Genomic DNA, 13,811 nt, shown 5'->3' with positions numbered 1-13,811 from the left:
CCTTAAAATCTCTGTGACAATGTCAGCAAGGAGTGGTATGTTTTTGTGAGATGTTACCTTAAAATCTCTGTGACAATGTCAGTGATGAGTGGTATGTTTGTATGAGATGTTACCTTAAAATCTCTGTGACAATGTCAGTGATGAGTGGTATGTTTGTATGAGATGTTACCTTAAAATCTCTGTGACAATGTCAGTGAGGAGTGGTATGTTTGTATGAGATGTTACCTTAAAATCTCTGTGACAATGTCAGTGAGGAGTGGTATGTTTGTATGAGATGTTACCTTAAAATCTCTGTGACAATGTCAGTGAGGAGTGGTATGTTTGTATGAGATGTTACCTTAAAATCTCCCTGACAATGTCAGTGAGGAGTGGTATGTTTGTATGAGATGTTACCTTAAAATCTCCGTGACAATGTCAGTGATGAGTGGTATGTTTGTATGAGATGTTACCTTAAAATCTCCGTGACAATGTCAGTGAGGAGTGGTATGTTTGTATGAGATGTTACCTTGAAATCTCTGTGACAATGTCAGTGAGGAGTGGTATGTTTGTATGAGAAGTTACCTTAAAATCTCTGTGACAATGTCAGTGAGGAGTGGTATGTTTGTATGAGATGTTACCTTAAAATCTCTGTGACAATGTCAGTGAGGAGTGGTATGTTTGTATAAGATGTTACCTTAAAATCTCTGTGACAATGTCAGTGAGGAGTGGTATGTTTGTATGAGATGTTACCTTAAAATCTCTGTGACAATGTCAGTGATGAGTGGTATGTTTTTGTGAGATGGTACCTGTATAATGTTTGTGGCAAAGTCAGCGATGAGTGGTATGTTTGCTTGAGATGTACTTGCATAATCCTTGTGACAATGTCAGCAATGAGTGGTATGTTTGTTTGAGATGGTACCTGTATAATGTTTGTGGCAATGTCAGCGATGAGTGGTATGTTTGCTTGAGATGTACTTGCATAATCTTTATGACAATGTCAGCAATGAGTGGTATGTTTGTTTGAGATGATACCTGTATAATCTTTGTGACAATGTCAGCGATGAGTGGTATGTTTGTTTGAGATGGTACCTGTATAATCCTGGAGATGATGCCAGTGATGGTGTGCGTCTTGCCTGTACCTGGTGGCCCCTGCAGTAGACAGATACGTGGCATGTGTCTAGGCTCCTGCACTGCCCTGCACACAGCACTTATGGCCTCTGCCTGCGACTGATTGTAAGATTTCTACAAACAAAATCATCTTAATATCACCCAAATGTTTCTTCCTATTCTTCAGTTCTAAATGCTGAGTTCAAATGTAAAAGATGTCATTTTTTAGGCAAAATTAATATTGTACACTTATTCTGAATCATACCAATTATGCTTATCTTCTTCTTCTATGCAAATGATAGTGGAACACTTGAATCACTTGGAGTTCCCTTGAAGAGGACCTAAAAGTTCACTCACCCTCAAGTTGCCTTCCTTGAACCCTCTTCCTGCCCAAACAGTCATGTGACTTGCCATGCCTGTCACTCTCTCCTGAATAAGCCCTGGCCTCTGGGTTTGCTGGGAAACCCGAAGTGCCTTCTGCAGTGAGCTTGGGAGGGCATGGCATCATGAGTCAGGATAAGTATAAAATATCAATTTAATGAAAAATTACATATTTTTCCTTTTCCTGGCTCATGCTTATTATACTTCCAGAAGCTGACGGCATACAATCGTGGATCAGGCCACTTCGTGGAATCATCAGCTGTCCTTAAGTACATCCTGAATCCAACACCCCCACCCCCTCCTCAACCCACAGGCCCTCGTGTCAATGTGAGCATTAAAGATTTTTTGAAAAACTAGAAACATTTTGAGATGACCCCCAACTCGAAATGCTTCACAGTGCAATATATCTAGACAAGGCTGGACACTTTGGTGTACCCCATACACCTGCTTTGCTGATCGCTACACCATCTTGACACAAATAGTGGATGACAGCAAGGACGATAAAGCCGCCCAAAGGGTGTGTGATCAAAGCAAGCCCTCTGATTGGTTGATGCTTGCTTTTGTCTATGCTTGATATTCTTGGACATTGAGAATTCCCTGATGTGACTTCATGGTGTCTTGTAGTCGAAGGACGTCTGTGGATCCATCTTTCTCTTCCCTATGACTACAGAGTCTTCCAAATGTGAAGATCTTTTTGAACGTCTTCGACCGCAGACTTGAGGGATGTGGATGTAGATCTCTTGGGAACTGGATCTGGAAGGCCCATGCTTCCCCAAATGCCATCTATCATCCTAGGGTTCTGATGTGCAGCTTTTTCTTTGGTAAACCAGAATGCCATCATCACCATCACCAGTGCTGTAAACTGCTTCATGAAGTGAGCCTAGTTGGAATTCTGCATTGTAGGCTGGAACTGATGGGTAGACAAAGCGCTCAAGTTCACTGAGGCATCATCTGCATCTTCCTGCAGCTGTGATGATGTCAGTTTTGTTGACAGATGTCAGCATTGCTGGAGACAAGTCTCCAAACAGCTGAAGGGCTGTGGTGGTTGCAGGGAACGATCATCGTCTTCCTTTTACTCTCCAATGGCGTCAACTCAGTAGTAGCAGACGTCTTCTTAGACACAGCTAAATCCTGACCAGCAACAGGCGAATGCCTCTGTAAAGCATCTCCAGATTTATCACCTTTGACTTGAGATGGATTCCTCATCCAGTTCATCACACGACTATAGATATAACACAAGTAATGATTATATTGCAAATCTAATAAATCAATACAGTATCTGCAACACTAGGTGAAACAACATGGTAACCCGTACCTGCAGTCACTGCAAGGTTTCACCAAACAAACTACAAATATGATGACTAAATGTCACAGAGTACGGGTAATTATCCAAATTTTTACATACGATGAAAGCTAATTATAGCCAAAAACCATGCACAGTTTAATCTGGATAATATAAGGATATGGGGCCTTATATGGGACTCCAGTGCTCACAAAACCATCTGTTTGGGCCATGAAGGAGAGTGTGACAAGTGTGGCAAGTCAATGACTGTTTGGGCAGGAAAAGAGTTCAAGGGAAGCAACTCGTGGGTGAGTGAACTTTTAGGTCCTCTTCAAGGGACTTACATGGGATTCAAGTGTTCCACTATCATTTGCTTAGAAGAAGTGAATAAGTGAGTGAGTGAGTTTAGTTTTACTCTGCTTTTTAGTGTCTGGGGACACCAGAAAATGGGCTTCACACATTGTACCCATGTGGGGAATAGAACGGCATGACAAGCGAACGCTTCAACCATTAGGCTACCCCACCACCCTTGCACAGAAGAAGATAAGCATTACAAGCATGAGTAAGGATAAGGAAAGATAATAGTTATCATGGAGAACTACTCCACCACAGCCATAACCTTAGCTGCGGGAAAAAATGATAACTCTCCCTTGAGAGCTTCTCGTGCCCTGACTTTCAATTAATCATTGATCTTTCCATCTTAGATCTGAGTTCTTTGGATCCCTTTCTCTGCAGACTTTTGAATGAGACACTCCCGGAGTTGTAGAATTGTAAGAGAAATGTACAGATGTCATCTGAAATCCACAGTGCACATCTCTGCACCTCAAACACATAGTTGGGGATCCTTTAAAATCTTGTGGGTTCCACAGTTTGGGCAGAGAAATATACTCTACTTTCAACCACCAAACACAAAATCTTGAAAGGTGGCATTTAACTAGTAACTTCACATGATTATCAACAACCAACCTTTCTTAATTCTTGCAAAACTGGGAAAATGTTTTTGTGTGTTCACAGAGAACAATATGTGATAATCTGAATTGTGTATAAATATTATGCCCAAACATAAATTTTGTCCATGATGTAATAGAGCTAAGATAGTTGAAGGAACTACTATCTTTAGAATGTGCCCTAAACTGACTAACACAGCACTCTGTGAAGAAAACAATTTGCACAAGCCCTTGTAGTGTCTTCATGTTAGAATGATACTGCATGTCCCTTACAGGAAAGTATGTAATGTGTGTCCTACCAGGAGTGCCGGATCAGGTTTGCGTGTATCTTGGTGGAATACTCTCTGGCTGCTTGGATGCAGGATGTCCCTGAGCAGTGGGCTGCGAGGCAGGTAGATGAGTCCCTGGAACTGCCGTCGATTGCTGACCAGCGAACACAGTGGCTGCAGTAACAACATGACACCATATCACACAGCATATCCACCATATAACACCATGTCACAACCCATACCCACAGCATGACACCATGTCACACAACCCATACCCACAACATGACACCATGTCACACATCGCATAAACACAGAATGACATCATGTCACACATAGCATAAACACAGAATGACACCATGTCACACATAGCATAAACACAGAATGACACAATGTCACACATTGCATAAACACAGAATGACACAATGTCACACATAGCATAAACACAGAATGACACCACATCAAACATAACATAAACACAGAATGACACCATGTCACACAAAGCATAAAGACAGAATGACACCATGTCACACATAGAATCCACTCAACATGACATGTCACACACGGCATGCCCACAGCATGACACCATGTCACACATACCATACCCACAGCATGAGAAGGAACACCCACAACATGACACCATGTCACACAGCATACCCACAATATGACAACATGTCACACACAGCATACCCACAGCATGACACGATGTCACACATACCATACCCACAGCATGACACCATGTCACACATACCATATCCACAGCATGACACCATGAGAAGGAATACTCACAGCATGACACCATGTCACACATAGCACAGCTGCAGCAAGACACCATGTCACTCACAGCATGACATCATGTCACATATACCATACCCACAGCATCCACAGAATGACATCATGTCACACACTACACAACACCAGCTCACACATATCATACTCACTTGACACCATGTCACACACAGCATACCCACAGCATGACACCATATCACACATAGCATACAACCAGCATGACACCATATCACACACATACATCAGCATTCTCAGTACCACATGGCCACCTGTCACTACAATGTTTTCACCAACATCACTCCGTTACAGTGATTTCATGCAGTGACAAGTCATTCTGTGGCTGTAACTGTATAAACCACATAATTTATCATCAAATGGATAGTTTGTTACGTTAGTTGCATTCAGCACAATGAGATCGGCCTTAATCGACAGTAAAAATGTAAGCATCCTCCAACGACATGGACAGATTATTCTTATTGACAGTGGGGTGCCTTGCCTCCTCATACGCTTCATACTGATGGAATCTGTTTTCTCACCTCTAGTGTCATAAGTCTGTCACTGATGGGCTTAAACTTGCGGTACCGTCCAAGTGCCGTCAGAGTCAGGAGATGCAGCTCACCACTTGACTTCTCAACACAGCATTCTGACCAGACATGACATTACACTATAACAGGTCTCAGACAAACATGTTTTCTGCTTTCATAAGATACAATTGATATTCCAATCTCTTGAAAAAAAATAACCTCTGTGTTTTCTGTACAAATCCTAACAGCCATTTCACTGAACAATTCACTGTTGTACTTAACTGTATTTATTGAGCAATGATTTGGACCAGGCAACTTATGGACTTACTAAGTAGAGGGTATGTTTGGAAGAGATTAATTGCATTGTCGCAGGGCCGGACATTCATCCTCTCCACATATCCCATGAATGGCTTCCATGTTGGCTGGGCTGGAGGCCTGATGACTGCACCCTTCTGAGCTGGCAATGGTGACCCCCAAACATTCATCCTCACCAGGTCTCCTTCCAGAGGATACTGGCAGCGGCGGTACTGCTCTCTTGTAAGTACTCCTGCACTCACAAACAGGGCCAAAGCCTCAGACATGCATTCTTAATTGATAATTAGAAACTTCACTTGTAACATAAAAACTAATGACAAAGTGCTAAATCTGCATATATTCAGGCATTTAATTGACATAAACAGTTCATGTATTATATTCAGGAATGGCAACATGTGGAAGTGATTCCAGCTGAAAATCAGTGGTCTGGCGGCCCTTCACAGGGTTTGCATTTAAATATGCGGATTTCCAAAAAATTCATGGAAAATTGCCATCCCTGTATAATGATACCAAATTCTTGCAAATACAATTTACAGACAATGGCATGACAAATATATGCAACAGATGATGTTTGAGCATCATCATACATAACAAGGTTAACAAGGGCTAACTTTCAAGGTACTGTTGAACTACCTTAAGTCTATGTTAAAGCATATTAGTTCTAGTCACCTTAGTGTTACGATCGCTTTGTACAAGTGCACCCTGTAAGGCAGAAGTTGAGGTGCAGGGATTACTCTGGAGCAAATGGTCAATGGGGGAAAATCTCTTTCTTAATCTTAACAATGGGATTTTCAGAGGAAATGTTTTGGATATTCCTATATCATTACATAGTAATGGGAATTTCTCCCCTTTTTAAAATGTAATGGGATATTTTGGAAAATATAACTATAAATTGTACATTTATATATTTATCCTATCTCACGATTTGCACATCTATCATGCTTCGACGCTGAGTAGAATACATGAGCACTTTCCCTGAAGGCATCTCTTGTCCCCAGGGCAGCACGCTCCCCTCTCTACCCACGTGACTACCTCAGAGTGATCATTCTGTTCTTGGCGCCAATGACAGTAGCAACTGTAAACAGAGTAATCTGAGTAGCGTGGAGGCTGTGAGAACTTTCCCTGTAGGCCTCTCTTGTCCATATGCTCTCCTTATAGGACAGGTCCCTAGTACCATGCTGAGCATGCAGCACACTCCCATTACTACACATGTGACTGCCTCAGAGTGATCATTCTCTTCTTGAAGCCATCACTGTAATCTGAGTAGCGGGGAGGACGGGTGGGACATACATCCTGTGAGATAGGATAAGTATATAAATAAACAGTATATTCTAGTAAATTTTCCAAATATTTAAACTTATTGTATCTCATGATTTGTACTTTTCCCATGGTTGGATGGTACGTCATAGATTACCCGGGGTCAAAAGCACTAACAGTATACACTGTATAGGGTAATGACAACTGTAGATAGCAATGAACACTGCAGGCCAGATCAAACTAGCATAGTCTTACTAGGCACAATCAATCCAGGGAGTGGGTGCTCCTGAGTGATATGGTGTTCAGCCGCAACTCTCGCAAACACAATCTACAACAAGTGTAGAAGTGAGCACAGCTCACATATCCCCCACTTCCCACTTTGGGACATGGAATGATTGATGTTGATATATAATATGTCTGGATCAGCTCACAAAATTTTCTTCTTGACTCTACAGAACTTCATATACATATTAGACAATAGTTTTGCCTTGTACACCTTTATTTCCATATATGAAACGAAGAAATTATCAAACAAAGTTTCGTTAAGGAAGGCCGGCTGGCTGGAGTGAACACTATATATGCCCTTACTTCACAGCTGGGGTATAACTAGGTGAGTCACCTGACTTGGTCAAGATTTATCAGAGGAACCCCATAAATATAATCATGTGACTAGTCATCAGGCCCGCACCTGCTTTGAGACAGCACCCCACGACCCCAAGGCAAAGAGGGGAGTAGGAAACTGAATCAGAAAAGCACCCAAGTTTAATGTTCAGTACCAGAACAGCACCACATGGGTTCCACTAGTTACCAAAGTAAGACCACAAGTGCTAAGGTACTTATGGATCTAGAACACTATGAAAGCTACAAAAGAAATCGGGAAGGACTCACTACACTTACGTGATTGCTCCGTGGAGTAGAGGTCAGCAAGCAAGACTCTCAATCTTTTCTACATTGCAAATACAAGAATGAGATTGGTTCATATAGAGTTAATTGCGATAAACCAACAAAACTGAGTGAAGAATTCTATTCCCAGAAGAATCGAGGAGAAAATTCAAAAGTAAAATTCCGAAATTCATTCAGCATGTACAATAGAGCGAATGCAAAAATGCACACTGTACTACTGTACTCATCTACATTGATGGGCCAATGATAGCTGCTGTGCCAACACAAGGGGTTCAAACTGGTATAAACCCTGGACGTCAGTGACAGATAAGTCCCTCAGATAATGTGGGGAAAGCACTGTATCGAGCGCCTAAAACAACCCCTCATGATGGCCATCATAGAGGCTAACGCCTGGGTCTCATGTGGACTGGATGCTGCTGGGGGAGGCAACCCAGCAAAGGCATACACCCTCAGTTTGGTAGCATGCATCCAAAAGGACAAAGTTGTCTGTGAGACCTCAGCCTGGATGTGGTAGATAGCGGGATGAATAGCCTCTTACAAAGATGGCGGTGCCCTTGGCAGGCAGCTAGGAATATCCATAGAGCTCTGACAGGGCAGAGAGACAAATCTTCAACATCATCTGGCCCAAGATCTGTTGACAATGGTGGGATAGTGAACTTTTTCTATTCAGTTCTTCTTGGTAACTGGTTCTTTGTGACAAAAGTCCCAAAGCAGTTCCAGAAATATTCTGCCATGATGTTTCGCTCAAACCACTCAATTCAAATTCAATGCATGCATCTCCTAAATACGAGCCGCAGTAGCTAATGCAACTAGAAAGAAAGTTTTGAACGTTATCTGTTTACACTCCTCATCATGTAGTGGCTCATATTCACTGAATACCAAGTGATGAAGGACAAATCCCATGGAGGTAGTCTGAACCTCCTAGACTGGTCAACAAGTCTGAAGGAACTTAGCAGATATTGGAGGCTGGGAGTAGTAGACACCTTGGTTCCAGTAGTTGTAGCAAGAACTGAATTAACTGCAGCAAAATAGGTTGAAAAATTGTAGCACCTTTGAGTTGCTTTGTAGCCCATATATGCTGCAGAAATTCGGCAACAACCTGATGGATGTGAGACCGTAGTGGGAGAGCTAATTCTCCTGATTCTACAGTAATGTTCCTAATTTCTTCCATTTGTCATCATACAATGATCCGGTGGATGTCCTGTGTGCAGATGTTATAACTGTAGCTACTCTGAAAAAGTAATCCTTGGTTATCACAGATATCTGTAAATGCACCATACATGTAGATTGAGGGTTTGTGATGACACCCGGTCCATGTTCAAATGTGCATGATGAAGTAGGTCAATTCGAGCGGGTAGAAATACTGGATTCAGTTCTGCTAGATTTTTATGCTGACAAACCAGCTTCCCGCTAGCCAAAAGAACACAACCAAGAGTGGAATATTGTTTGCTGGTTGAACTACCCTGGGTAGAAGAGTCAGGGGATATGGCTAATGCATCGTGGTCCCATGTCTGAGGATCCGGAATTGAGAACATTAACCATGGAAGCTGATGGCTGTATCAAGGGCCAAATAGATCTACATCTGGTTGAGATACCATGTAGCTCACTTATTGGAATATCAGGGTCAGTTATTTCCACTCTGTTGGTGATGACCGTTTGGGGCATGACAGGGCGTCGGCTATGACATTATTCGCCCCTGGAATGTGTCTGGCTCGGGAGATTCGATTAGATGGTAGAATCAAACATCCACTGGAGCAGAGCTACCGAACCTGTCGAGCCTTGATGATTGATGTACCATATTACTGTTTAGTTGTATGATTGAATCAGTAGATGAGTTCTGCCACTAAGTGTTGAATGGTTGAGAATGACAGCACTGAATTCCAACTTGTTGATGTGAAGGGCGTTTTGCAGATGACCACTGCCCAGCCACTTGATGATGAAGAAAGGGGACATCACATGCCTTGAGGAATGCGTTGAAGAACAGGAGACGAGTCGGTGTGAAGAGCACTGTAGAGACTCCAGCACAAACATTCTGCTCATCGACTCATCAATGAAGAACCTGTTGTAGAAAATGAATCAACTCCCTGGGATTGTCGTTCTATATGTACTGGCACAAAAACATCAGAAGAGGGCAAAGTTGCAGTTGGCCCCTGAAAGTCAGTGCTTGTGCTGATGTCAATAACCCTAGTAACTCCTGCCAAAGGCAGTTCTGGGTGAGTTCAACGCTAGAATGCACCGAATTTTGCCCTATTTGTCCTAGGGTACAAACAACATGGCCTGTTGTGTGTCAAATATCGCCCCTTTGAATTTTAATTGGTATTAACTCCAAGTTCTCGTATATCAGGAGCCACCCTAATCCGGTTAGCAGCTTGATGGTGAACTGCCTGTGACAACAAAGGATGACTGGATCTTGCTGGGCTTGAAGACAGTCATTGATATAGCTCTCGAATGTCACACCTCAACAATGCAGGTAGCTCGTAATGTTACCAGTTTGGATACCCGAGTAAAGACCAACAGGGCAGTAAATATGCCAACAGAAGGGCCCCCTACAGGTAATCATGCTCCTTGAAAGTGAATCAAAGATACTTACGATTGTCTGGATGTACTGGGATGAGAAAATAGGCTTCCCGCAGGTAGAGAGAAATGAGAGGTCTAGCAACTCTTGCCTTTTGACAAAGGGATATCTCCTGAGACAGGAACATTCAAGTAGTCACGCTACTATGACAGAACTAATGGAGTGATGAAGGTAGTAGGTTTGTAGGTAGGTCTACAGGAACGTTCAAATTGTTTACAAATTGATGAAATTTGTATGACCAGAAACCTCAGGAATATTTGGTTGACCAAATAGAATTATGGTTTGCTGAGGAGTAATAAAAATAGTAAATCGCTGCCTGGTGATCGCTGGACATAACTGCAGTCACCTCTGAGCTCAGTACTTGAGCTAAGGTAGACAACAGAGCAACCCAACCAAAAATCAAACTGCACTCAGGCGTTTCTCACTTTCTGCACCTAGCGACACACCAAAACGTTGTTACAAGTAGTCTGTAGTAACTTGGCTCAGTGGAGCATCACAGAATATATCTGAATAGCAAGCTTATATAGTATTGCCCAAATGGGTGGTTGTGTAGATCTGGGGGTATCTACACCGAAGAGAAGATTCATTAAACCGGATCATTCATTAAAGGTGAAGATCAGAAGGTAGATTAAATCTAGAATGAGATGAACCCGGAGGTGTCTTGATCTCAGATCGTCAGTACATTAAGTGACGAGCGGAATATGTCTAGATGTTTGCGCTACTGACATCAAATGTGACTTGATTCGGCAGGTGAATCGGTACAGCACGGTGAAACAACTCAGGCTGGTAAATCAGTTCACATTAGTGATCTGGTTAAGAGTGATGTGCCGTAATGTTGATGTTATCTGGATCAGTCTGTGATCGGTGCTGTGGTTTGGATTGGTTCGATAACGTTTCCATGATTTCAACCGATGGAGAGATTTAGAACGATCAGATGAACAGGTCAGTCGAGGTGAAATGTTCAGGCCAAGGTGATACGGTTCAACGAGGTGAATTGTTTCGGCAAAGCAAACCATTCTGATGTGGTGAACCGATTTGATGGTGAGAGTCGTTTTGGTGATAGAAACAGTCATATAAGGTGTAATGAATTGATGATATGACCCAATATGTTGTTGCGAAATGGTTTAGCCAGCGAATCCATTTGGAGCGGCGAACAGATTCGGTGTGACAAATCAATTCGATGATGTGAACCATTTCGGCAATAATAAACAGTTATATGTGGCGAATTGACTCAATGTGTATCAGTACAGTGACTTGACACTGTAGATCAGCTATGTGAGTTAGCTGGCAACACAGGCTAGTTCGATGAGGTGGAATGACAAGTAGACATCTCATTTCACAGTGTCATACAGGTATGGATTCGAATCCTGCATGGGACTCAACCCAACAAAATAGGTACAAAACACTGTACTTAACAAGTACAGTAGACATTTGACTATGGACACCAAAACAGTCATCACCTCCCAACAGTGGAATCTTCGAACGACGAGCTGTTGAATATGGGTCGCTGAATGCAGAGGGGTTGTTAGGCAAATGACTATTCTCTGTTGAAGTGTAATGAGTTCTGTCTGCCAGCCGATGGGAGCAAGCACATCTATATGTTCTAAAAACATCTTAGGTAATGGGCCGCATTCCCGACAGCAAGTGCTCCAGGTACACAGGCAAATACAATCCACAAATGATGAGTGTCGATCCGAGGAAGAGACCACAGTAGTGTGATAAGGAGAAGAATGATCAGTCTGAAGTAGTCATGTAGGTAGATAGGCATTCACTGTATTGGACCATTGACCTATTAAGGAGAGTAGTCTGGGGAACATGGGCATATGGACAAGAGAGGCCTAGAGGGAAAGTTCTCATTCATTAGGCTCAGTATCACAGCAAGAGACAGAAGTGCAAATTGTGAGATAGGATAATTTTAAAATTTTGTATTTTAAACGATAAAAATCCCCAAATCCCTGCAAAAAAGTGATCCCTGGAGATGTCACTTGACTTACATTACTCGGTCTTGCAAAGAGATGGAAATAACAATTCAGATGTATTTAGCTCTCTGACGTTTTCAATGTGGCCCCATTACAGAAGCAGGAACCTGAGAATTGTTTTTTCACTAATACTCTGGAAAAGGGTTTAATAACTTTCAATCTGTCAATAAAATGAAAAATTTAACAAATGAATCACATGACCGATAGCTATAGGTTCGTAATATGCTTCATCATTCTGATGGATTCTATGGCTTGTGGGGTTTGGGAACTGGTTAACCTGTCTGTGGTGTGTGTTGGCAACTCCAGAGTCAGAGGGGTTGACGACCTTGTCTTATATGTATCCCAACTCCACTGACCTTGCCAGATGAATTTGCTGAGTCCACCCTTGTCCTGCTTGTTACAAATGTCCACACTGAGAAACATCACATTTGTCACTGTCTTCACTTTCTTTTGTTTCCACTCCTTGAATATCTGAAACATGATAAGTGTCAGTGGTCATGGAGATGCATTGCATGGAGTAATGGTGGATGGTACACGGAAGTCTCACATGAATCATTGATAGCAGGGTAAAGCAATCAATCTTTCAGTCTGTGACCTTAACCAGGCTGAAGTTCAAGTCCAGTTTGGTTTAGTAACTTCAGTTGTTGATAATCCACATAATAACAAACTGATAATCCACATAATAACAAAATTCTACAAAAAATAAGTTCAGAAGGGTAGTCTCAGATATCTTGGTACATACTGTTCTGCTGAAGCAGATATGATATGCAATTCTGTCTCCAATAAAGAAAACACGGTGTCTACCACACACCAGACAAGAAGCCTAAGTGAGATGCAACCAACCATATCCCAGGTCTCCATGAGCAGCAGTCTGGTCATGATGGTCTGGTAGTCCTCTAGACTGGTGTAGCTCTCCAATAGTGGGTACACAGATTCCTCAGGTTTCAAAATTGGGGGTGGGTGGCCAGCAAACTCTGGTTTACCTGGAGACAAAACAGTAACAGGTCTCTTCAGTGTGCTGAATTAGACAGTTCTGAGAATGAGAAAGAATGAATGTTTCACTTACATTGTTCTTCCAGCCATAAAGGGTTCCAGGCAAGGACCCTCTGAAGGTAGTAAGTCATATCCATCAGTTTGGATGGATCTTTAACCACATTCTGAGTCTTTGTTTCTGCTGCTGCTGTAGATACTGATGGTGCACGCTCTCCTGCAGAACCCTTTAACATTTGTGAAAAAGGTAGTATTGGTTCAATAGGTCTGAAGGCTGTCCTTGGTCTCTGATTCGTGCCCATTGGTTTAGTGGACACTGATGGCTTCAACAGCAGATTCTGGGTTGGTTTCAATAGGAGATTCTGATGCTGACCCGAAGTTTGTGCAGACAGGCCTCTTGCGTCCCTGGATGCATGTGGAGGCACAGACTTACGTATGTGTCTTACCTACAAAACAAATACACTCAATGATCAATAACGATGATTTTTTAAAATACAAACATATAAAATATGGAATG

General features: G+C 42.3%; 1 protein-coding gene across 1 annotated transcript in view; it reads right to left on the bottom strand.

The window, feature by feature from the left end:
• Positions 1-13,811, bottom strand: part of LOC137286514 (serine-rich adhesin for platelets-like) — a 45,732-nt gene that overhangs the window by 18,118 nt on the left and 13,803 nt on the right. Inside the window, exons 4-10 of the mRNA XM_067818429.1 lie at positions 13,371-13,740; positions 13,148-13,287; positions 12,661-12,775; positions 5,604-5,822; positions 5,288-5,394; positions 3,996-4,139; positions 1,069-1,221 (exon numbers count right to left, since the gene is read on the bottom strand). Of these exons, the coding sequence (XP_067674530.1) occupies positions 1,069-1,221; positions 3,996-4,139; positions 5,288-5,394; positions 5,604-5,822; positions 12,661-12,775; positions 13,148-13,287; positions 13,371-13,740 (1,248 nt within the window). The remainder of the gene's footprint in view (positions 1-1,068; positions 1,222-3,995; positions 4,140-5,287; positions 5,395-5,603; positions 5,823-12,660; positions 12,776-13,147; positions 13,288-13,370; positions 13,741-13,811) is intronic.

Source organism: Haliotis asinina, chromosome 6 (genome assembly GCF_037392515.1).
Source record: "Haliotis asinina isolate JCU_RB_2024 chromosome 6, JCU_Hal_asi_v2, whole genome shotgun sequence".
In the NCBI taxonomy this organism is placed as follows: Eukaryota; Metazoa; Mollusca; class Gastropoda; order Lepetellida; family Haliotidae; genus Haliotis; species Haliotis asinina.
The sequence above is the reverse complement of the archived record's forward strand: the minus strand, read 5'-3'. Positions and strand labels throughout refer to the sequence as shown.